Source organism: Rhopalosiphum padi, chromosome 3 (assembly GCF_020882245.1).
Source record: "Rhopalosiphum padi isolate XX-2018 chromosome 3, ASM2088224v1, whole genome shotgun sequence".
Lineage (NCBI taxonomy): Eukaryota > Metazoa > Arthropoda > Insecta > Hemiptera > Aphididae > Rhopalosiphum > Rhopalosiphum padi.
The window spans coordinates 63,772,083-63,797,387 of record NC_083599.1 but is presented as its reverse complement, the minus strand read 5'-3'; the positions used below and the strand labels follow the sequence as shown (position 1 = coordinate 63,797,387).

The 25,305-nt window shown below is 29.9% G+C and overlaps 1 protein-coding gene across 1 annotated transcript in view; it reads left to right on the top strand.

Annotated features, from left to right (window-relative positions):
• LOC132926713 (tyrosine-protein kinase transmembrane receptor Ror-like) overlaps positions 1 to 22,625 on the top strand; it is a 50,589-nt gene extending 27,964 nt beyond the window's left edge. The window contains exons 2-10 of the mRNA XM_060991113.1: positions 9,787 to 9,942; positions 10,010 to 10,152; positions 12,779 to 12,943; positions 14,356 to 14,533; positions 15,578 to 15,739; positions 18,275 to 18,396; positions 18,965 to 19,138; positions 19,199 to 19,357; positions 21,507 to 22,625. Of these exons, the coding sequence (XP_060847096.1) occupies positions 9,787 to 9,942; positions 10,010 to 10,152; positions 12,779 to 12,943; positions 14,356 to 14,533; positions 15,578 to 15,739; positions 18,275 to 18,396; positions 18,965 to 19,138; positions 19,199 to 19,357; positions 21,507 to 21,827 (1,580 nt within the window). The 3' untranslated portion in view covers positions 21,828 to 22,625. The remainder of the gene's footprint in view (positions 1 to 9,786; positions 9,943 to 10,009; positions 10,153 to 12,778; positions 12,944 to 14,355; positions 14,534 to 15,577; positions 15,740 to 18,274; positions 18,397 to 18,964; positions 19,139 to 19,198; positions 19,358 to 21,506) is intronic.
• The last annotated feature ends 2,680 nt before the right edge of the window (positions 22,626 to 25,305 follow it).

Below are 25,305 nucleotides of genomic sequence, written 5' to 3'. Positions count from 1 at the left end.
TTTTAATTCTGATTACCAATTAACTACTTGTTAAAATATCGATTTTTATTGATAACAATTAAAAAAACAAAATTCTGCTTGATAATAATAATAAGTACCTAATAGTGATATGATAATATTACAAATTACAATTTTTTTTGTCTTTCAAAAAAGTTAAGTTAAAAAACATAACGACAAAAATAATATAAATGTCGTTTTGTAATTAATCAAAAGGAAATATTGTGAAATCCGTTAATACTTTTCGAAATAATGAGTGTTCACTGTTAAAATAATTACTCGGTATGTTGTACCATAGTATATTATAACGTTGATATTCAATTAAAGTATTTGTTTTACGACTACACCGACGAAAACTGACAAAATGACGTCGACGAAACGGAATTAAAATTTAAAAGCTCATCTCTTTATGTATACGTAATAAATAACATATAAGTAAACCACTCAACCTCTACACACAGTAAAAGCTACCCAACAACCAATACGTAGATATATATTATAGCTCGTATAGGACCGCAATACTTATATTCATCAAGCATTCTCATTCTCGTTTTTCCTTTAATCTATTATTCAAAATCTGATATTTGCAATTTTTATCTTTATCGAATGATCGTATTTTTAAAAACTTAAAACTTATTTTTTTTACTATTTAGCTTTAGATCAAAAACAGTGGTGTACCAATCTCTTTCTTATGAATTTTTAAGTAGATTTTTTTTTTTTTGCAAACGGTGATTGGCTAATAGTATGTATTTATTATGCACAGGCTATAAGGTTAACAGTCTGCTCTCCTGCAAGCCAGGATAAAATTATATAAAGGCTATGATGTCGCTATGATGATATATATGTTGATAAAATATTCACATTTTATAATTAGTACAAACCGTGTTAGTATAAAATTATACTATCGTCAAAAATACAATTCATTTTGGTCGCATGTAAAGTCATTATCAGAGACTATTATCATTAGTAATTAAATCATGTTAAAACTCAGAAACAACTTGTTTTTAATTTTGATTTAGATGTATCGAAAAATCTGCTGCTTCACAACCAAAATTGTATAAAAATACAAAAAACGCCGTTTTTACGTTGATTGTTTTTTCAGTTGTAAAACAGATATTGAAACACGGCAAACCTGTTAATGTACTAATCGTGTTTTTCAAAATTAAATTCCGTCCAACAAAAATCATCCTTTTTCAGTCGGTGAGGCTTAAATAATATTATCTTATGATAAAAGCGGGTCGAGTGCATGCTTTGTGAATTATCCCGTGTATTATGTATGGGGCGTAGAATAGATTTTTGGGCTTAGCGAACGTAATGTGTTTGCATTAATTAATATTTGATGCTATCGAATACGTCGCAAATGCCGGGACAGGTAATATATTATATATATACGCTCAGCCGTCGTTAATGAAAACGGTAAGTTGTGTACGTGTGTACACGTATAATATACAATAGACAGGTACCCGCAACAGGCTGCAGCCAACTCTATAATGTATTTACCAGATACCAATTGCATATTATATTATATCGTTTATTTTATGCATAATATCTGTTCGGAAAACGTGAAATAAAAAAATAGAAAAACGTGAAAACTTTTAGAATTATAAAGCAGCCTGATTAAAAAATAAATCCTACTGATTACTTATTTATTTGTATTGGTTCTTATTGACTGAGGTTTGTGGCGAACGGTGATCGGTCAAGTTAGCAACGTTAAAAATTATTTCCACTCGTTGCCAACTACGTGAACTTTAAATTTTTGCATTTTTGTTTTGCGCACTAAAATCATGGCCGCTATATTATTATGTATAATAAATATAACTAAATACATATTGTCAAGTCGCTACTTAATTACCCGTGAGTAATACCTACTTATTATACATACCTTATATATTTTACTTTACATAAAACTATTGTTGAAAATCAACCGTTCATTATAGGTATAAGGTTAATAGTATGGGGCTCGGGTCTCCCTGCATTCATTATCGTATTTACTTCTCTGCTTAGGTGTAAACGCGAAAGGTAAAAAAAAAAAAATTATTAGGCGACTTAAACTTTAAAACGTACTTACATAGGCGTGTGTACCTAACCTGAGTTATAACTATTTCGATATGGCGGATATGACATGTAACCTCACTCGGGCGTTGTGATATTATTATATTATACATGTTATACTACTACTGCTAATCGCATATTATGGCTTTATACTTTAAACAGCAACAACAGAATACAATATATATAAAAATATGAGTTGAATAATAAACAATTAAACAAAATATAGAGAGTATATATATGTATGCGCAATAAATAAATAATAATAACAGATATATAGACAACATGGTATAAATTATACAATCTGCTAACTATAAGTAATTTACGATCGTATTTATAATTCTATCAACCTGCAGTTAACACCGCCCGATTTCGCAGCATGTAATTTTCCTAAATCTCCTTCAAAGCGCGTCCTGGGACAGTCTACAACAATGTGTCTTATAGTTTGAACGTCTCCACATTCGCAGTTTTGTGTTTCATTTAGGCAACATTTATGTAGTAGATATTGACATTATATTTGTTTTAATCCGATTCAATATAGTCTATACAGACCTTAGGAGATTAAAACCTGTGGCTCTGAGGTGTGGTACTTCGCTAATTACTTATTACTTATAATGATTGTATTCATTTTGTTTTGTTAAATACACAAAATAAAATTAATAATTAAAAATGTTTAGTTGATGCTGTCAGTCCTAAGTCTGCAATAGTGGCAATTTAAATGTAACTGTTATTTTATTTTCATATAATTATTTAACCCTTTCAGACCCCATGTCCTTTTTAAGAGACATGGCAAAATATTATTTAATACAATTACTATGACGATGCATTTTAGTCAATTATATAATGAGTTTGTAGAAAAAATACCATAGAATCCGAAAATAATTTTATAAATGACGTGTTATACGTATTTCTATAAATATTCACATTATTATCTGATATTATTTTGTCGTAATCGATTCTATGTAATCGATATATTTAAATATTACTAGATTAATAACCGATAATGATAATGACTTGTTTTATTTTTTTTTCTATTTATAACAACCGTTGAATTGTTTTGGTTCAATCCCCACTTTATTCCGTTTTTTAAAACCCGGTTTATCGTATGCTTTTAACGTGTCTCTTAAAATGGACATTGGGTTACAATGTTCGTATTTCATAATCGTCACTTGACACTTCGTTATCTTGTCGTACTACCGTACGCCCGTATAACAATATTATTGTTATTACTCCCCGTATTTAGTATTAGGTATAAGTATTTTATTATTTATTCTATTTAAAATGGCTAAAGGGTTACGTGAACATGAAATTTTTGATTTATTGTGTGATGGTAATGTATCAGAATTAGATTTTTCGGACGAAGAAACGGAAGATCAGTTCGATAATGAAGAACTGCAACGATTATTAAATGATTTTGAACAATGGGATGACCAAGACGAGCTGAATGAAACAGAAAGTGAGATAATTGTTAACCAGACTAGTATTAATTTTAATGTAACTGAAAAAAAAAATATAAAATGGGATAGAGTTCCTTTTTGTCCACCAGAATTAAAATTGAAAGATTTAGAAGAAAGAAATTATCCACCAGAAATGCCTTCTATAACTGATTATTTTTATGAATATTTGAATGATGATATATTTGAAAAAATTGTGTATTATACAAATTTATATGCCATACAAAATTCTCAAACTAGATATAAGCCCACCAACTGTAATGAAATAAAAAAGTTCATTGGTATTCATTTGATAATGGGCTGTCTAAAGTATCCGCGTGTTCGTTTATATTGGGAGAATGCTACTGCTGTGAATATTATTATTGAAAATATGTCCAGAGATCGATTTTTCACATTACGTAGAAATTTTCATTTAATCGATAATACAGAAATTCCAAAAAACAATATAGATAAATTTATAAAAGTTCGTCCTTTATACGATGCAATTAATAAAAAATGTAATAGTTTGCCGGTTGAAAGAAGGTTAAGTGTTGATGAACAAATGGTTCCCTATAAAGGACATTTGCAAATGAAGCAATATGTAAAAGGTAAACCCTGTCCGTGGGGTATAAAAGCATTTTTGCTATGTGGTGAAAGTGGTATGGTTTACAATATACTGCTTTATCAAGGGGCTACCACCGAATTAGATACAAGTACACAAAAACAATTTGGTCTAGGCGCTAGTGTAGTATTACATTTAACAAAACACCTTGAAAAAAATAGGCATTTCCTTTTTTTTGATAATTTTTTTTCAACGTTTAATTTATTTGAACAGTTGCAAGCCAACCAAATATACTCTGTTGGTACTATTCGTACTAATAGATTCGCAAATCCACCCTTATTAACCGATAAACAATTAGCCAAAATGGGAAGAGGTACAGCCTTTGAAATTTCAACTAATATGGAAAATTGCAATTTATGTATGGTGAAATGGTATGATACAAGGTCTGTTACCTTAGTTTCCAATTATATAGGATCCGGACAGTTGGACACTGTAAGACGTTGGGATAAAAAATTAAAAATGTACGTCAATATTGAAAGGCCGGAAATAATAACAGCATACAATACATCAATGGGTGGTGTCGATAAGGTAGACCAACTCATCAGTTATTATCGAACATTTATACGTTCAAAAAAATGGACACTACGAATGATTGTACATGCTTTCGATCTAATAGTTGTTAACTGTTGGATACAATATAAAAAAGACGCTGACCATTATAACGTAAATAAAAATAAAAGAAAAGATCTGCTACATTTCCGAATGGCACTTGCGGAAAATCTCATAAAAGTAGGCCAAAATGTACCAATAAAACGTAGGGGAAGACCTCGTGCAGATACAGGAGATAATAATGAAGTTTCAACGATACCCAAAGTACGAAAAGTCGATTCCAGTCAGCCAACAGATGATGTGCGAAAAGATAAATTTGATCATTTTCCTGAGTTTGATACAAAAGGCCACACTTCGAGATGCAAAAATCCTGGATGTAAAAGAAAAACGCACATATTTTGCATAAAATGTAATATCCACTTATGTCTTGATGGTACAAGTAATTGTTTTTATAATTTTCATCAGTAAAATGTTAACGAAAGTTTTTTTTATTATTTTTTTTATATAATAATATGGGTAATATATAAAATAGTATTATTATTTTTTTTTTTTTTATCACAGGTAATACACACAAAGATTTGTTTTTATTTTGTTTTTATTTAAAGTTGTTTTTATAAGTATAAATATATTTCTTTTATTATATTATATTGCAAATTATACTTATTAATAATTGTTTATATTTTAATATTTTTTGTTACCATAGTGAACCAATGTCACTTATAGAGGACATACTCCTAAGTCCGTCAAAAATTAAAAAAAATTTTTTTTTTTTAACGTTTTATTTTTATTAGAGTCCATAGTAAAAGGAATATGCAAAAAAAAAAAATTTATTGTGGTAGAAGTTAACTTGGGTCTGAAAGGGTTAAACTGTAATACATTTTATAAATTAAATTTAGTAATTATTACAAGGTGTTGTCGTGAATAAATCACTTTTTTTTGTACTTTGACTGAAATTCGTATTTTTATTTCTTTTATTTATACAAAATATTACACAAAATAAATAAAATTATAACAATTAACAATATGTTATATGATTATAATGGTATAGCTGATGATTTAATGCATTAAATTTACTCAATACTGTAGCAGAGCATTAGATTGAGTGAAGATTTGCTGTTTTTTTTTTATACAACTAACTATTTCAATATATTTATTATTTACAATATTTAATACCTATAGAAAATTTTGACAAATAAATTATATTTAATTATTAAGAAAAACAAATTTGTTAATTTATTATTACGATTTTGAGGTAAATCAAAAAATATTATATATTTATCTAATAAAGTTATTAATTCCCAAAATCATATTAATCATATTTCAAAAATATAAAACAGAAAAAAATGATTGATGTAGATAAACACTGTGAAACCATTGCATTTTAATATATAGGTATCACCGTATATTCTTTTAAACGTGATCGACTGTTATTATTAGGGGAAAGAATTAATTGCACTAAAAAATAAAAAATATATAGATATATACCTCATATATGTGAATATAAAAAAAACAATAAATGTTATTTTAAAAAAAATCATACACTAAAACATAAATATGATATCATAGTGTGTAGGTACATATAGTGTAAGTATATAACAGACCGAATGAACACAAACAAAAATGTATTAATAAATCTAAATTTAATATACAGATGGGAGGGAGTGGTACTTGCTTTTACCGTGAGTATAATACCAATATAGTTATATGCGCTGTAGTATACCTACCGAAGTATGTATAATATTATAATATGAATAAATAGCTAAACATTTGGTTTAAATTAAATAAACAAAATATATAGAATAATATTTTTCCACTCGATTTGTATGGAAAATAATTTATTAATGCTTAATAAAAAAAAGAAAATAACTCGAAAATTAGTAACACAAAAGCTATAGGTTTAATGAAATAACAGTATTTGTGACTATAAAATTGTTAGCGATGAATACGGTAGAAACAAAAATAAATAATAATATTTTATATGCACTATATAGGTAAACGTATTTCTCTACTGCTATAGTCGTCGTCATTAAATGATTATTTGAATTTTTGTTAATTTTTATATTTTTAAGCGGTATAAGTGCTTTTTTAATTGGAATTCAGCAAAAAGCTTGAATATCTAAATAATTAAATACACCATAATTTAGCTTTATGCGGTGTAAAATATAGTTCGTTCCAACAGTATTTCTGTATGATACCATACCCATGAATTCATTAATTTCTACACGCTCTTGTGAATTATTTACCCTTATCGGTACTATCTATACTCTGTTGAGTCAACATTTTGGACCATATTAAAATTAACTTTAATCTCAATAAAACTTAGGTCATTCAGGTCAAACATTCAAGAAATAGGTATTAGCCTAATACTATTAGGTACTTACTATAAGTCTTTAATAGTTTCTATACACTATCAGTGTGTATCTAACTTCAGTTCTAATACACTTAAGCTGATAAAAGGCCAACCCATTTAGTATTAATACGTAAATAATAAATAGCTCAGGGAATGGATGCACAGCGGAGATAGGAAAGGAGTCACTCATTTAAAATGTACACTTAATCACACATTTACATAAATATTATATTCACATATTTTTTATATTTTGATAATATTGTTACATATTATTCAGTATATCTTGTTCTTGTGAACTAAGATATAATTTATTGTCTTAAAATGTTAGTAAAAAAAAAAAAACTAGATTTTATTATAGTAACTCTTTAACGCCCGGCATCCTTTCCGTATATTATGTATTTCTATTACAGTTACCACACTGCAGGTAACTAGCGATGTGCTTACGAGGGAAATGTGGGGAAAATGATACTTTTTGATTTTATTTTATGAGTATTGTACGTATCATATAGTCGCCATCAGAATTAATAAATTAATTTGTTAAGTCAATGGTATTTATTAACACTAAATGTATTCGCCTGCGATGTTATTGCGATAAGTAGAAACAATGTGATTGAGGAACTATGCCTTAAAAAAATAAAAAACGAGAAGAATATAGTTTTAAATTTTTAAAAAAAATGTATAAATTCAAATTTATTTGGCCACTAACAATTCAATTTTCCACATTACCCCCCTCCAATCACAAAAATCCCAAATATTATCCGACGTTGATAACCGTGACACAACAGCGGACAACACACTGCGGGTTCATTTGGTACATATTAATATTAATGCCGCTGTCGCTATACATAGTATTGATTCCGTTCTAAATTTTTCATTATATCAGGCACCTATTAAAAAACACTAAAATATTTACTGTTCTGATACTTCTCCGTCCAAAGGTTATTCTATTTTTATGCTTTATATCAGTATTTGTATCGAATCAATGTTTACCAGTTTGTATATTTATAGTTTTTTCGTTGCTTGGCGTTCGCATAAAATGTAATATAAATTTAATAGAAGTTCATAAAAATATGCTGAACTTTTATGGTTGCGTCCAAATACAATTACGGGAATAAAATGTTCATAGTATATATATATATTTCATTAAATTGATTTACAAAAAATAATAAATATATCCGCGTCGTTAAAATCCAAACGAAAATTTACTCTTTCCAATAATAATATCCGTACCATAATATTGTAGGAAACGTCATGATATTATTAGGCGAACTATTATTATTTGCTGGGGAAAATATGCGGAGTATATAATATGAATAACGATAGTTGTACGTCTAATATAATATTGTACGTGCCTACAACGAAACCGTCAAAAAAAAAAATAAAAAAAAAATGTATTCCTCAATCAGCGTTTTGTAATAGCTCGTGCCTAGCGTTCTAAAAACCGTACAAAGTACTAGGCGACATGTTGGTCGTCTTAAAAAGACGGTCGTCAAGTTCAATAGTCCGGTGTTCCGTTTTTTATCGCACGGTTTTTCGAACGAGTTGTCGTTTACAATAATATTCTAATGCCAAAGTCAAAATCATATCACATTTAAAACACAATCTGCCGTCATCTGATATCAGTCTATGCAAAACCATTTAGGTTGCATATCTCAATATTTTATGCGTAGGTTTATGTTATGCTTTTTGGAAAAAATTAAAAAAGCAATTACAATATACCTCATATTTTATCTCTCATCGGCGTTAGACGTTTTTGCGGTGCATCACAAATTCACGACACAATAATAATATTATAGTTGATTATTCGAAATTTCACTGTGTACAATAATAATATACGAAATAGGTAAACGCGTAGAAAAATATCAATAACGACGATAAATAAACGTACATATAATATATTATAATTATACACTCGCGCCCTTCACGATCACACCGAGTTAACCCTCCTCACGTGCACGTTACGCGATTACAAGTAAACAAGCGTTTTATGACCACTTTGAAATTACAGTCGGTAATCCGACTCTTGTCTGTCTACACGGCGTTTGGCTCTCCGTAGAATAAACGTAAATCCGTCATTTTAATACGTCGGCGTCCTCTGTGTACGGTCGCGTTCCTTTGATGTCTTTTAGGTACGGCACAAAACACATATGGCCGACGCGCGTCTTTGCGCTTTCTTCTCACGATTGCGCACACCTACGATAATGTATGATACAGTAATAATGTACATTTGATGTTGTACACCCGAGGGCCGAGGCTAGGCGTTAACGAGTTTAAAAATTAAAATCGAGTCGAAATACGTTTGCGTTGGTTTTTAATGAACTCACCGTATTGTTATTGACACACAAATGGATAATTAAGAGTAATTATAATAATAATAATAAAAGGGTTACTATTTTTGTCGTCTACGCCGACCGCGTTGACTCGACTAAACAAATACAAGCGAATTTTTGACGTACTCATATGTCGTGTCAGTTGTTTTGAATAAATTTATTAATAAATATATGTTTATACTTAAGAAACACATTTGCTTGATAGGGCACTGTGCAAATTCGTATTATACGTCGTCGTATACTATCCTGACATACATTTTATATTTTGCTCAAACTTCTAAGCATTAAAAGTAACATTTAGAATTAACTATATTTAATTATTTTTAATATACGATTAAAAATCATTAATTTCGGTTTATTTATTTCATACGATATCGTAACGAGTTAAGGAAGTTAATCGACTACCCTGGATGTATTGTACAATGATGTAACTAACGTAAGGGTTTTGAATTTCAGAGGAAAATGGCCGTCGATTCGGATCTTGCGTCGAGAAGAGACCGTGCGGGTTTGAAGCGGCTTGTCGGCAATTGGACAACAATTATTATTTCTGCATATGTCCACAAGATTTGAGTGAGCCCACCGAAGACCTGAAATGTCTCACGAGAAAGACAGGTAATATATTTTTTTTAAGTCGCATTATTTTCCTGTTGATTTTTATTGTGAATCATCGTATATATAGTGCCAGTGGCTCCGAAATCGTTTGTAAACTTGAGCATCAACAAAAACGAACATAAACTATTAGAAACAATGATTCATCCGTACACGACCACCATTCATCCACTCAAGACCGCAATAAACTTTACGACACCGTATACTCCTCCCGTGAGTATATTATAACATTATGACTGAATGATATTTTTTAGCATACATTGTATTTTTAAATACAAAATAATTTGCAATTTTACTCGTGATTTTGACAAATTTCACACTTCAAATGTCACACTTAAGATAATGAGTATTTTTAAATCTTTTTGTACGGGATATGATTTAAGTAAATATAAAACGTTTTTATTTATGTAGCATTTTTAGTACGTATATATTTTTTAGCAGGTTTTAACTGAATATCAATACACGTTCTGATTATCTTCTATATTGTATAATTGTTTGTCGTCACTCCTACCTCGCAGAAATATGTTTTTAAATACCGATATTTTATTATTTTATTTTTTGTTACCTACATGACTGCGTTATTATAAAATCAATAAATTATCGTATTGAATAAAAACAACAATAACAAATAAATGTGAATATCCGGAAACGTATCGGAATAATTGGCCAAATCAGATTAAAAAAATAATAAAATCTGGTTGAAAAAAGTTTCTGATGGGGGAAATATTATGATAACTGATTGCTGATATATATATATTGTCGTGTCCGTAAAATATGCAGTATAAAAAATAAATAAAAATATTTGCCGAATAAATTATGTTTTTCTATCACGATCTCACCCCTTACCGTAAAGGAAAAAAATCGACGAAAGTGTTGTAAAATAATATTTGATTACCAATTAATGTTTAATACTTATATATATTGTTAAGTTGAGCACTATTAAATTACTCGAAAAGTATTTACGTTTTTGACAATTTCGATTTTTCATAATGTTAAATCACTACAAAATTGAACACTTTTCTGTAAAAAGAACCACCACCTTGCAGTATATTAAACGAAAAAAACTCGATTCCATTTATACAATCTAATAATATTCTACATTGACAATAATTATTTAATTTTTGTGTATTATATTATATAGTTTTCGGAAACGTTTAATGAAAAAGATATTGTTTTCGTCGGGAACGACTCTAGTACGTCATACTCTATACATTATATTATCATTTATCATACTTACAGTATATGCAATATTGCGTATGCTTTGTGATAAAAAAAAAAACAACAAATAAATTAATAATTAATGATCGCAAACGAATAATTTGTGTTCAACTTATAAGAAATAATTTTTTTATCATCTTGGCGTACGCAGAAAAATCCAGTCGATGTTTCACCGGTTTTAAATTAGTTCTGTGAATTTAGTTCTTGATTAAAATGATATTTTATAGACCGTTGATTATGATAGTACCCCGTCATTGTATCTGACAGACTTGCTTGTGTATCGAATACATAATAAATAATAGATTACGGTATAAATATTTATCGTAATAAGTTTTCGGAGACAATTCGGAGTACCGGGAATAGTGTTCTTAAAAATTTCTGCTTGAAAAAAAAAATAGTCAAAAACTTTAAATAATATCTTTTCGAGAAGAGCGGATCACATACAAAAAAAAAATATAATTCTAATGACTTTCGAGATAAATATTGTGTGTGTGACGGTCATAGTATGTAAAACCTAACCGAGAAAAAAAACCGTTAATGAAAAACAAATCAAGGAAAAAACTACAGTAAATTGATAATAATATTTTTTACGAGTACGTCGACATCCTCTTTGTAAATATTATTAAAACCATCGTATACAGATATTATGCGAATTTCGCTGAAATTGCGTACTGTGATTATCGGTTTCTACGTTCATTCTACCACGCTCATATTCGTATTACCTATAGAATACTATTACTAGAGCTAGGATTTCTATGGAGTGAAAAATTGTAAAATATGCAAAAACAATTTTTTTTTAAATTTTAGTTAATATTATTACATGCTATTATTAAATCATGTTTTTAAAATTTTAAAATGTGAACGACCGGCGGTTAAATCGAAGATTTATATTGGCTGAAACTATTTTCCACATAACACGATGTTTTTGGAGCATATTTAAATTACGTGATTTGTCCTGGATTTAAAGTAATATTTACATCTTTTTCTTCCGTTTTAGAATCACCGTTTATAATGTTAAACATTTTTTGAAATGTTTTGAATCCCTTATTCTTTTTTAGTATTAAGTAATTTTAGTTTAAATAGGTAGTATATTTACAATAATTCGACAAATAAACCAATAATAGTTATAGACGTTTATTAAATAAATACCATTTATAATTAACAAGATTCTCAACAATTTATATATATGTAAAAATATGCAAAAAAAAAAAATTGTACTATTTAATCAAGAATAAGCCAAATGGTCTGACAACCAATCAATTTGGACTTAAGGAAAAAACATGCGAATGCATAGAAATCCTAACCCTAGTTACCACTGAACGGCGTCCCACTGCAGTGGCGAAAGCGATATCACGGTCTATAATAATACTTGGTAGCTGGTATATTACTGTATATTTCCGAAACGCGCAAACGCTCTACGTGCGCGAGGTCGTCAGATATCCGAAAGAAACGACTCGTAAATAATAATTTATTGAGTTTCCGCGGCGAATCGCTGTTTTGCAAAACCGCGGCCGATTCGCATTCGGATAGATAGACGATCTTAATATATTATTATTATCATTGCCGATCGTCCATCATATTGTTATAATATTATTCACGTATGCATTCCGTTGTTTCGCAGGCCAGGGTGTCGGACGTCGGCGTGATAAATTATAATTTTAAAACGGAAGGGATGATAGTGACGACGATGCCGATATCAGGGTTCGTGTTGTCGGCGTTGGTGATGTTCATTTGGTGGACTCGTAAGTCGAAACGCTGTTGCAAGAGGAAGAGAGTCGTCAACAACGTGAGTATCGGTGGTGTTCGCCGCGGTATAGGCGCGCGGACCTACAGCTATATATATATTATTATTATAACTATACAGTATAGGCACACATACTATATATGTGCCACACGGTGCTAAAAGTGTTACGGTATCGCAATCACAAGTGGCGTGGGGGGGGGAGAAGTATTTAAGTGTTCATATTTTAATTTTATATATCAAATACTAATAATTATTCGATGGTCACACGACAATAGGGACTGAGCGGACACGACTTATTCTATTGGACGGAGAAATACATATTACATCCATTGCGCGTGCGCAAAACCAGCTGTGACCATTATTATGACGACAATTTGAATTTTTTAAGTTTGTGGTCTAAGCAACACTTTCATATTTTGTCTTCCTTAATAAAAGGTCTAAACGACAAAAATAGGGAACAAACGACATTAGCACAATTTTTTTGGAACAAGCGACGTTTATGCGCAACGTGCTCGTAACCGATTGTTTCGTACTACCATATAGTATTTTTAAATATATTGCGGTAAGCATAAACGCCAAAATGATTGAAAAACTTGTTAAAATTTCCGTATACACGTAAAAATTATAACCAAAAGCCATTTAAAAATATGAATGCACATTAAGGACACATACAAAAAAAAGAGTATTCTATGAAATGACAAAATGTCCTATTCTTACTGTAAAAAAGTATTGCTTATCAAAAAAAAAAAAAAAATTAAATCATCAAACAAAGTTGTTTGGCTTTCCTGAAAACTACGAATTATGTCGCTTAGACCCTTTTCCCGCAGTGAAACCCGAATTCGCAAATCGACCTTTTTGTTCGATAACTCAAAAGTGCAAAGTGAATTTGCGCTTTTGTACCTTGGTAGTGGAATAAAAGCGCAAAAATAAATTGTATTACCTGATACAATATATTACTGACCTAACGCGCGACGCTTACTATATTTCAAATTTAATTTTAAGGTGCCTATACTCATTATTATATTTATTATATTAGTTTAATATAATTATGTATTTATTCATGATTTTTTGAACTTATTTCAATATCACTAATTTTAACATCACCGTTAATGCTTAATTTAATATTAATAATAACTACGATTTTAATTAAGTATACTTTTTTTTTTTTATAACATTATTTTGCAATTATTGATTATTTATTTTTGCGCTTTTGGGTTACGTTTGGGTCATATTTTGCGCTTATGGGCTACAGCCTTTTGCCGTGACACCATCGAATATCGTCATAAAAGTCTGTGGTTGCGGTTCCGCAAACGCATAGGTATATAGTATCATGTAATATTATGTTTGTACACTGTATGTTATAATAATATACGCGTACTCTGTCGCATATTATATCTACCATAAAATGTAATCTATGTACAGTATAATATCTACGATGTCACGTTTATCTTTAGTCGCCCGTGGTGTCCCTGATAAGAGGAGTGATCCAGGAAGACAGCTACGCGATGAACCCGCAATACGCCGCGCCCTCGCCCGTTGCTCAAGACACTATTCTCATACCGTATCTGAGTAAGACCTGTATATCGTCGATGGTGGAGATCGGACAAGGATTTTTCGGAAAAGTTTACAAAGGTAATGTTTCACTGAGCGGTGGTTACCTTAGCACCGGTACTCTAAACGTATTTGGATCCCCGACGGTGATTTTGATCGCGCAGATGATAAACATTTAAAAGAAAACTAAAAATACTTATATATTATATTAATGTTTGTATCACTCATACAGATGTAGATAACGATAAACACACAATCCTTTAAATAATAATAATCCCATTACACACAAATTCATATTTTTATTCAAATGTATGACCGCGTATTCACGAAGAATATCAAAGAAGAAAAATCCGAGAAAAATCAAAACGATATGAAACTTTTTTTTTCAAGTGTTAAGATTAATCTGTAGATAAATTTCAACAGATAAATCTGTTGATATATTTGTCTTAGTTATATAAGTACTTATAACTTTACTATACTCTTTACCAAGATTAAACGAAAGATTAACTAAACTGGATAAGTCTCAATACTGAATTCCCAGATACGTCGACCATCGATGCTCTGAAAAAAACCATAAACAACTACGTAAACTTAAAAAAATCTAAGTTAAAAAATCGTTAATTTCAAAAATGAAATTATATGATTTAACTCGGTAACACATAAAACTTATGCAGAAATATTAACATTTCTCGGCAAATAATAATTATTAATTAGTATAGTTTTATACTATACAAACTATGACGTTACTACATAATATCGCAATATATCGTTTTTACAACTTTTGTAATCGTGTTTTGTTCTTGTATAATAAGATTTTAGACATCAAAATATATACGTAAAAATTATAATGTTCTAAAGAGCCATTTATTATGACGCTATACACGATTTTTCTCGCATTCGGTATGGAACGTTAAAAAATCGATCACATAAACTACCGAGAAATATTTCAAAATAACATTTTACTACAGTTAGACTATTATGATTTATAAGCGATGAAAACGAAATATTCGATCGAAGAAAATCGTCGTTGTTTTGTCGAACGCTAAAAAAAAATCTCACCAACACACCCGCACATTATCGTTGCTGATACCGTTGTAATTACCAATGTGGTTATTGTCCACGCAGGTGTCCTCCAACAAACCGACGGCAAGTACGAAACGGTCGCCATAAAAGTGCTGAAGGATCACACCAACTCGGAGGCCAAAGAAGACTTTATGAGGGAAGTAGAGATAATGACATACTTCAGGCATCCAAATATCTTGACACTGATCGGAGTCTGTCCCCAAGGTAATATTATCACGTTATACTCGTTTCGTATATTGACAACGGCAATAAAATAATATAATATTATAACTTATAAGTTTATGATTGGGGTGATGATGACGATAATAGTAATAATAATAATAATAATAATAATAGTGTTATTATAGCGATATAACTATTTTAACAGTAATATAATATTCCCACGCGTGTTTTCGATACATTATGAACAGGTCGCTTATTATTACGTCTATATAGGTGCCCAACATGCATATTTAATTATATAATATACCGTTTCGTTATTGTCCGTGATTGATGTCGATACGTTTTAATTTATTAATATCGCATATAGAGCATGTGCTGTTGGATCAAAGCAGCGTTGCCGTCGAATTTTCCACCCGGGGAGCAAATTGTATGGTTATACGCACTTTTTATTACTCGTTTACTTATCGCAAAAATGTAAATGCTTAAGCCAGTACAGGTATTTACCTTATAATAACACTGTTAAAAGAGTTATTATTTACAACAGCCGTCGAGCTTAGAACATTTTTTTTTTAGAAATCCTTTTTTATAATATGAGATAATATAATTAATGATATTTGAGTAATACGTACTCCTAAAAACCGATACTTTAAAAATGCCAACAATTCGAGTCCTCTCGACTGAAATCTCTTTGCCATTCTTTAACACGGTGTAGGACAGAATAATAATTTTAATAAGTATCAACATTGCAAAACAATGTTTATGCAGCTGTAGTATTGGCAATGAAATATATGTTTTTCGTACAACCCGTCATAAATATTTTCGAATTATTATTATGAATATGTTTTATTCATTCGAAATTAATAATATGTAATTAATCTAGATTTGTGCACATCGTTAATTTAAAATAAATATCAAAGTAATGCGGTATATATCGGTAGAGAAGCCATACTATAGCTATTAATGATACTATGAAATGATTGGAGAGGGTGAGATGGTTCACGATCCCTCAGAACAAAAATAAAAAATTCAAAATAAATATGTAACATAATTGCGAAACTATACATTCTATATATGACATATAATATATAATTTTAAAAATAGTGCGATTTTTATTTTGAGTTTTGTGTTTTTTTTTTTGTACCATAGACCGATGTTGATTATTGAAAGGCTCGTATTCAAGTACAAATTACTCATAATATATTATATAGGCTTTAAGGTTGTTAAAAGTTTAAACGCACAGGGGAAATACGAGTTGAGAGTGAAACAATTTACTTCATTTACAGTTCATATAATATATATACGTATTACGTTATACACCACCTGTAATATATAGGTAGGTACTATATATATGAGCACTCGAACTTTAAACAACCATTTTGGGTATTAATCAAAACTTGTTATCGCGTTTGTCAAAAGTTTGAGGTGTAAAGTTCAACTAAATGTTCCTTTATTATAGCTATTTTAAAAAGGATATACATACTAAAATAATAGTAATAATAAAAGTGGATATTTCATTGAATGGGAAATATCAAATAATAATATTAACGACGTTAAAAGCAATTATTTTGCTTGTCGATTTAAAAAAAAAAACAATATAATTACAAAGATTTATTCGTCCAATGAATACGAAATTTCAATAACCGCATTGAACGCACTTATTATTCATAAAAGTAATAGCACCTGACAAAACCTAACAAACGCATTGACAAAGACGATAAATTTCTATGATTTCGTCGATTTGTTTTAATCTGAGCAGTAAATATTTTTAACATTAATTTTTATAGATCTTTCAAAAATAAAAATAAATAGTTCTATAATTAATTTATTAATGTTAAAATCGTAGATAATTAATAGCTCAATATTTTGTTTGACTATAGTGATATTTATTATATTTTTTTTCTGGATAAATAAAATATATACTTACAGAAAGATGTATAATAATTATATTCGAATGATTACGAACATCATAAATTATGCTGCATTTTTCATTATAATATTCATATTTTATTTGTATTTAAAAAAAAGTTTAGATCGTAAAGTTTCATTATAAATATTGCTCAACTCTCGCTTTAATGCATTTGTATTTAATAAAACATTATGTTCTACTAAATATTGATTTTCCGTGTCCATTTAGTTTACTTTATGATTGCATCTACTGTTATCTGAGGTAACCAAACTTTCAATGTTTAATCGTTTGCGTTAAATAAACCGATTCACTGGCGTAATGTAATAGGTAACTAAAATAAATCAAGTAGGTAACCTAATAGATACTGTACTATGTAAACGGTATTACTATGTCTATTGTAAATATCTACCGATAAAAGGCAATATATTATATTATCAATACTTTATTGTAATTTTAATAAACCGTATAAAGTTTACTTCTGTTTAGACCGTAACAATTTAATTGTAATGTCAAACTAAAAATACATAATAATATGTTAAAATGTTAGTATACTTTATATAAAATATTTCGAAGTTTTCTATAACAGTATAAACATACATATTGTAATAAATCATTTTTAATGATCACGGATGTAATTAATGCGTTTTTATGTATACCTTTTACTTGATTAGAAGAAAAATGTTCACCGTGGATGGTATTCGAGTTCATGGCGTATGGAGATTTAACTGAAGTATTGAGAAACAGCAGTGACCAATTTTCAAATTATTCTGAACATTTGCCGGTTTTGGATAAAGTAAGTGTAAACGAATTATTAAACTATGTCTGAAAGCTTAAATTTAATCTTATTGTTAATATTATATCTATGCTACCAACGACATAAGTAAGTATATATTATAACAATAAATAGATATGTAGGTATAGCTTAGGTAGTATATATACAACAAATATAATACATCCAAAATGATAAATTTTTTTTAAATTTTGTACGTACCAAACTCAAACACTGTATTCAAATTTAATGAGTTTAAAATTGGTACACTGTTCATATGATAGGTTATTTTTAAGATATAAATAATACAATATTGATAATGATATAAATCTAAAAACTCTATTTTGAGTAGGTAATTTAGTTCTTAGGGTCTAGAATAGTTAAAAAATTATGCTTGGCATAACCTTAGATGGTATTTTAATTCTTAGATGGAATCTTAAGAAACTTGATGTAGTGTTGTTGGTCCGTTGATCGTATTTATATCAAACGTTATATTATTACGTTGGTAGTTATTGAAAGCTAAGCTTGAATAAATTATGAATATTTAATTGCTATATAGAGGGTCTTCATATACCAACATTTTATGTTTAAGGAAGCGTTGTTGGTGATATCCTTACAAATATCGGCGGGCATGAAGTACTTGGCGAGTCAACGGTTCGTCCACAGAGACTTGGCGTGTAGAAATTGTTTAGTCGGCAGCGATCTGACTGTGAAAATCGCCGATTTTGGAATGAGCCGGGACATTTACACCTGCGACTATTACAAAGTACTATACGCCCTAATATCGTAACGAACACGACATTAATTTCTATCTCGTCTTATTCAGGTCGGAGGATCCCGATTGCTTCCCGTGAGGTGGATGTCACCGGAGAGCGTCGTTTATGGGAAATTCACGTTGGAATCAGACGTGTGGTCATTCGGTGTCGTGTTGTGGGAAATCTATTCACTGGGAAAACAGCCGTATTACGGTTATTCGAATGACGAGGTAAACAATTTACAATTATTATTATGTCGATAAATAAGGGTATATAATATACTACATATATAGTGTATCGTATATAACTATACTTTATTGTTATGTGTTAATAATAAATTACGCTTAGAAAACATTTTCGACTAAACATACAAACGGGAATATAGTAAAGTTATTGTTATTGCATTTGTCCATTGAACATTTCCGGCTTATAAATTACAGCTGCAGTAATTATATAATAGGTAATATTATTCGATTATTTCGACGTGCTTGTTCCGAAGACGCAAATATTTTAATGTGCTCGAAATAATAGCAAACTGCAGTTGTAGATTTTATACAGTGGAAAAAAATTGAATAATTTTAAAAATTGTCGAGCATTAAATATTAGGTGGGCGATACGGATGTATACGGCGTAAGATAGGCAAATATATTGCTCATTGGTCATAGAAGTATGCTCATATTATATTACATACGAGCAATGTGTATTCTGCGTATCGTACACAAAAATAATAACAAATGCATTCAATTTATCATTTATTATCATGAAAATGGTAAAGAAAAAAAAAAACAACAATTAAAACCATAAATCGTGATCATCTATATACATATTATTTCATAGACGAATATCTATTTAATTAGAAACGAAGTGACTATACCTAATACTTTTTCAGTCTTATAATATATTGCTTACAATGACGTAGAAACATATTTTGTCTGTAATTTACAACGACAAGAAACCGGAACCTACCACATAAATACGATAATATTTTAGGAAAATTCCAAATCGAACAACCTATGCGTACTGCACTAGAATAAGTTTATGTATATTATTATGACACGGTGAGTACTTAATGTTCTGCAAAGGTATACCATATATTATAATCACCGGCTTTAGATGCGATGTTAAATGCTTGGCGTGAAATTAATAAATTATACAACAATCACTATTATTTATAAGTTCACGATTATACGTCACTCAAGACGCATGAACAGTACACGCGGGTTGTACTGAAACTGACGTTTAAGTAACGTTTGACGCTAAACATTCCATATAATATTCTATACAATAATATGTTAAATATATCATATTGCGTATTTGTATGTGATGTGAATGTCATACATTAATGCAATTTTACTGTATCGCACTCGAGTATTACTGTAAATTTGTTGGCACCTATGTACAGAGTGATTCGCTAACCACGCGTAGACTTACATTTATTCCTTTAATAATCAATTTATTCTAAATACAATTTTTACGATTTGTATTTATATTAAAGATTCAAATTTGATATTGTTGACATTTTTTTATAAGAAGTCTTGTGGTGATACAACATTTTGTCTTTCAAATGAGAACCCACTTTTTTATTGTAAATTATTTAGTGGATATTTTTTTGGAAATTGTTGATATGGATACGCAAGTCAAAATTCGAACGAGTCATTTTTAGATTATAAAGCATTTATTCTAAGGATTTAAGCACCTACTTAAAAATGGTCTTCGAAAAATTTGAATTAGATTTAGTGTTATGTATTATTTTTACAAATTATAAATATTGATAGATTAGGTAATATAAAGTACTAAATGTTCAAATTTTCATAGCCCTCATATATTCGAATCCATTATCATTATACTTAGTACACAGAGCTGCTGGTTTAAATTTAAATTTTGATACCATACAAATTCAAGAAAAATTATCCTTGTATAATTTATAGATTACAAGAGGGTTATTATTAAATAATTAATATTTGATAAACCGAAGTTTTCATTTTCACCGAACACTCTTTAAAAGCAGTTCAAAAATATCTTATAATTTTGGAAATATTTTTTTAAAATATATTTAAAAATTCTAAAAATCAGTTTTTGATTAACCACAATATTATCAAATAAAAACATATTATAATACATCACGTAATTATTAGTGCTGTTTTGATAAACTTTAGAATAACTGTTTGATGTACTCGATATTTTTTGTGATCATCCGACTGTAATGCATATTATTTATTGCGAAAAAGATATCGATAATATTTGCTATACTATATTTTGTTAGATACACATTGTTTGAAGTTAATATAACTTACCGCAAATGTTCGAAGTATTGGTGTTTCCGTTTCGACTTGGTCGACATATCTATACCAATTGTTGAGTAATTTTGTTATTGTTCAGGTTTTAAAGTTGATTCACGATGGCGTGTTATTGGACATACCGCTGAACTGTCCTCCGGTCATATGCGTGTTGATGAACGGATGTTGGAAAAGTGACCCCAAAGAACGTTTGAGATTCATCGACATTCACGAGCGTTTGAAAAACGTCACCAAACGCCCCGAACTGGACAGTCCGTTGCCCAGGCCACCCACCTTGCCGGTGATCGTCGATCATCTGAGCTTGAGAAAAATGCCTTCCGAAGAACTTTTGGACGTCGACGATTACCTGCAGCCCGACGAACAATGCGTCCCTGTAGATTACATTATGCCATATCCTGCATAAACTTTTGAATTGTTCCTTTTGCTATAATAATATTATATTATATTATCACGCAAGTCTCTTATACTCAATAAGTATAAGATTTCGATAAAGTAAGTTTTTAGATATAAATACATTGGTTATACTGTTTTATAACATTTATTTACATTTTTTTTTTATACATACATATTATTCATTTATTGGAGTTTTTTTTTTTTTTTTTTTTTGATTTAGTATATTTTCGATGTATAACAGTTTTAAACCGATTTTTATAAGTAAAATGTAATGTAATTTAATGACTTTGAACATCATTAGTATAGTGTATAGACATTATCGTTGATGACATATTATGTTGTAGGTATTGTAATCTTAAGAAACACATCATGTAATGTATTTTTAAATATTAATTATTTTCACAGCAATTAATAATGTTTAGTAATCAGTAGTAGCCGTAACAATTATTAGGTAGTGAACTGCGCATATTACTTACTGTTATTAAACAATAACAATAATAAACTAGAATAACACTAATAATTGGCATTTACGTAATAAGCGATTTTTATTTTATATTTAATTTAGTCTTCAGCAATTTTGTATTGTATAAATTATAATATCATAGCATCCATAATAGCGTATAATAAAATACAACTGTGCAGTAACATTACATTGATTTTGTACCAGTTACATAATAGTTATTATACCTATCTTGATTTTGTTGAATCATTATATTATAACATGAATCATCTATTAATTAGCTTAAAATCAAATAAATCATCTATTATAATCAGCTTAAAATCAAATAAATCATTTTTGTATTTATTACATATCGGTTTTTTTATTTTATTGATATTGATTTAAAATCTATTATTATTTTGAGTTTCACGTACTCGTATTATATGTGCAGATTATTGTTTTATTTGGTATAGTTCACCGCCGTTTTAAGTCATTACAGGTTACTGGAATCGAAAATTCAGCACTCAGCACGAAAAAGAAAGTCAAAGTATGACTCGAAGTAGGCCAAAACATATCGGTTTATTCGAAAATGTTTAATATGTTTACGAAAAATATTTTAAGGCGATTACTTCGCCCGTAGTTTCCCACTATTCGCTCTATCGAAAAACTATGTATTGAACCGAGCGCATTAAATTTATAATTTTATCGGGGAGCTGAATGAAAATCTTCGAGGTTTTTACAACCAGATAAAATGTATAAAAAGTACGAAGAAAAAGCATTCATCGTCGTGCGACGTGCCACAGATTCGATCTAAGTATATCTCTAAAAAGGGATGCGAAACAGTATACAGATCAGGATACTAAATAAAACAGCGCACGTCTCATTTAATGACAGTGTATCGTTATTAACGAACGTAAGTACCTATAATATATATACCTAATCCGAATAAAAAATTCTATTAATCTCACTATGAATTTGATTTCTCGTCTTTTCGATCAAATGATTATTCACATAGTATTATTTCGTGCGGTCATACAAAATATATAATATAACATTGTAGTCGTATTATTAGAACCAATTAATAGTTTCGACTGCGTTGCTATAATATTTATGTTAATATTTATGTTCGCAGTCGAAATTCCCGTGAGACTACGTATATCTTTAACTAAAACGTATCTATAATTGTCTGTTATTATATCAAGTGGTTAAAGAATATCGTCCTGGTAAACATCGTTAAAATATACCTCGGGTCCAAAACCCAAAACTCCCGCAGGAATTGCCCCTTGAATTCATAAGTCTTGCGGGATATACGAGGTATACGCGTATTATATGCGACATCTGAGTAGGTAACTGATTTTACCTCGTCGCCATAAAACGTCTCAGCCAGCAGCTGTAAAATCCAAGGACGCATAAATAAACCGTAAACAAAATAAAAATGTATATTTTATTCAATCGAGACAGGTGTAATGTACATTGCGCGAAGTATACGCGTATACCCTATTACTTACATATAATAATAAATTGCTCACAATATAATTTATGATTTCTGTGTCGTTCTTTTCGCGTACCTACGCTTGTGTATATGTTTAAACCTTACAAGTTATATAAAAATAAAAGTGGGGGAAAAATAAAGCGATACGTGTATTATATTAAATTTGTATGCCGCGAAGCCGGCATAGTTTGTTATTGTTTGCAAAGATATCTTTGTTGTCAGAGCCGTACTAATAAGACTTACAAGTTGGTTCGATATAATTAATTTCGAATAATAAAATAAGCCGGCGAGTTGTGTATAGTTTACTTTTTTTTTTTATTTCGTATACGCTTTGTGCAAAACTTGGAAATATGGTGAGAAACCCGGTCTAAGGGGAAAAAAACTCGCCGATACTAAAATAATAGTATGCGCTAAACGTTATTTTTAGATTCAAATAAACGCAATATAGATAATAAACCTTAATAAAGTATTATTTGCGATCGAAAATATATATTATTTTTTTTTTTTTTTACTCAAACAAAAGTACATCCACCGACCGGAAAACATCTATCATTTTTGCTCGACGTATATATTATTATACGCGTACACATATTATACGTTTCTGGCGGATAATGGAAATGAATGAATTTAAACGCAATATCCCACAAATACGAAAGAAATCGATATAATATGTATATATATATATATAGATAGATACGGGCCGGTAGGTACTTCAATCAATTCCAGATGAAACATTTTATTAGAGACCGAAAAAAAAAACCCACGTTATGTATAATATACCAATATCGTACTTCACAGAGCCACGACGATGGTATACCGGATCCCATATACTTGGTTTTACGCCGCACAGAGGAAATTCGATACAGCCGGAAACGACAAATTTAATTCTAATCAACCGTAACCCAATCCCGCCGAATCAACACAACGTAATAATACATAGGTAGCAAAGCCGGAATCCAACAAGTATATAAGCAATTCGCGCGGATATATATATATGTGTGTGTGTGTGTGTGTAGGTACCTCATCATATCTATAATATAATAATATTATGTTAGTATGTTTTTTGGACGATGAAATCGTTATTGTCAACTCGCGGCCCTCATATCTTTGGCATCGTATTATTATTATACGTCACAAGTCTATACAAAATACGCATCGATGTCAAACTGCAGAACAGTATTATACACGCCCGTTGAAACGTTTGGCAACCGTCGTATCTTTCGCGTGATCATTTTTAATTAATTTATGTAGAGGTAGTAATTAAATGACGAGCTACTCGGGAAATCATATTATTAAAATGCACACATGTGTTATTAATAGTAGAAATACCTACACGAGTTGCCTATGGCAACGAGCTACGCGGGGTCGCTACTTCGCTATAGGTGTGTTTGTAATTCATTGTACACCGCGAACTTGGGATTTCTGAAGCACCTAATAAAAATGTGACGGCACCTCGACTGTAGAACGCGCTCGCCTAAACGAATTCAGCACGTCTACTATTTAATTATACTTGGTCCACATTCAAATGGATCGCTGCGAAAATAATACCGTTCTCGG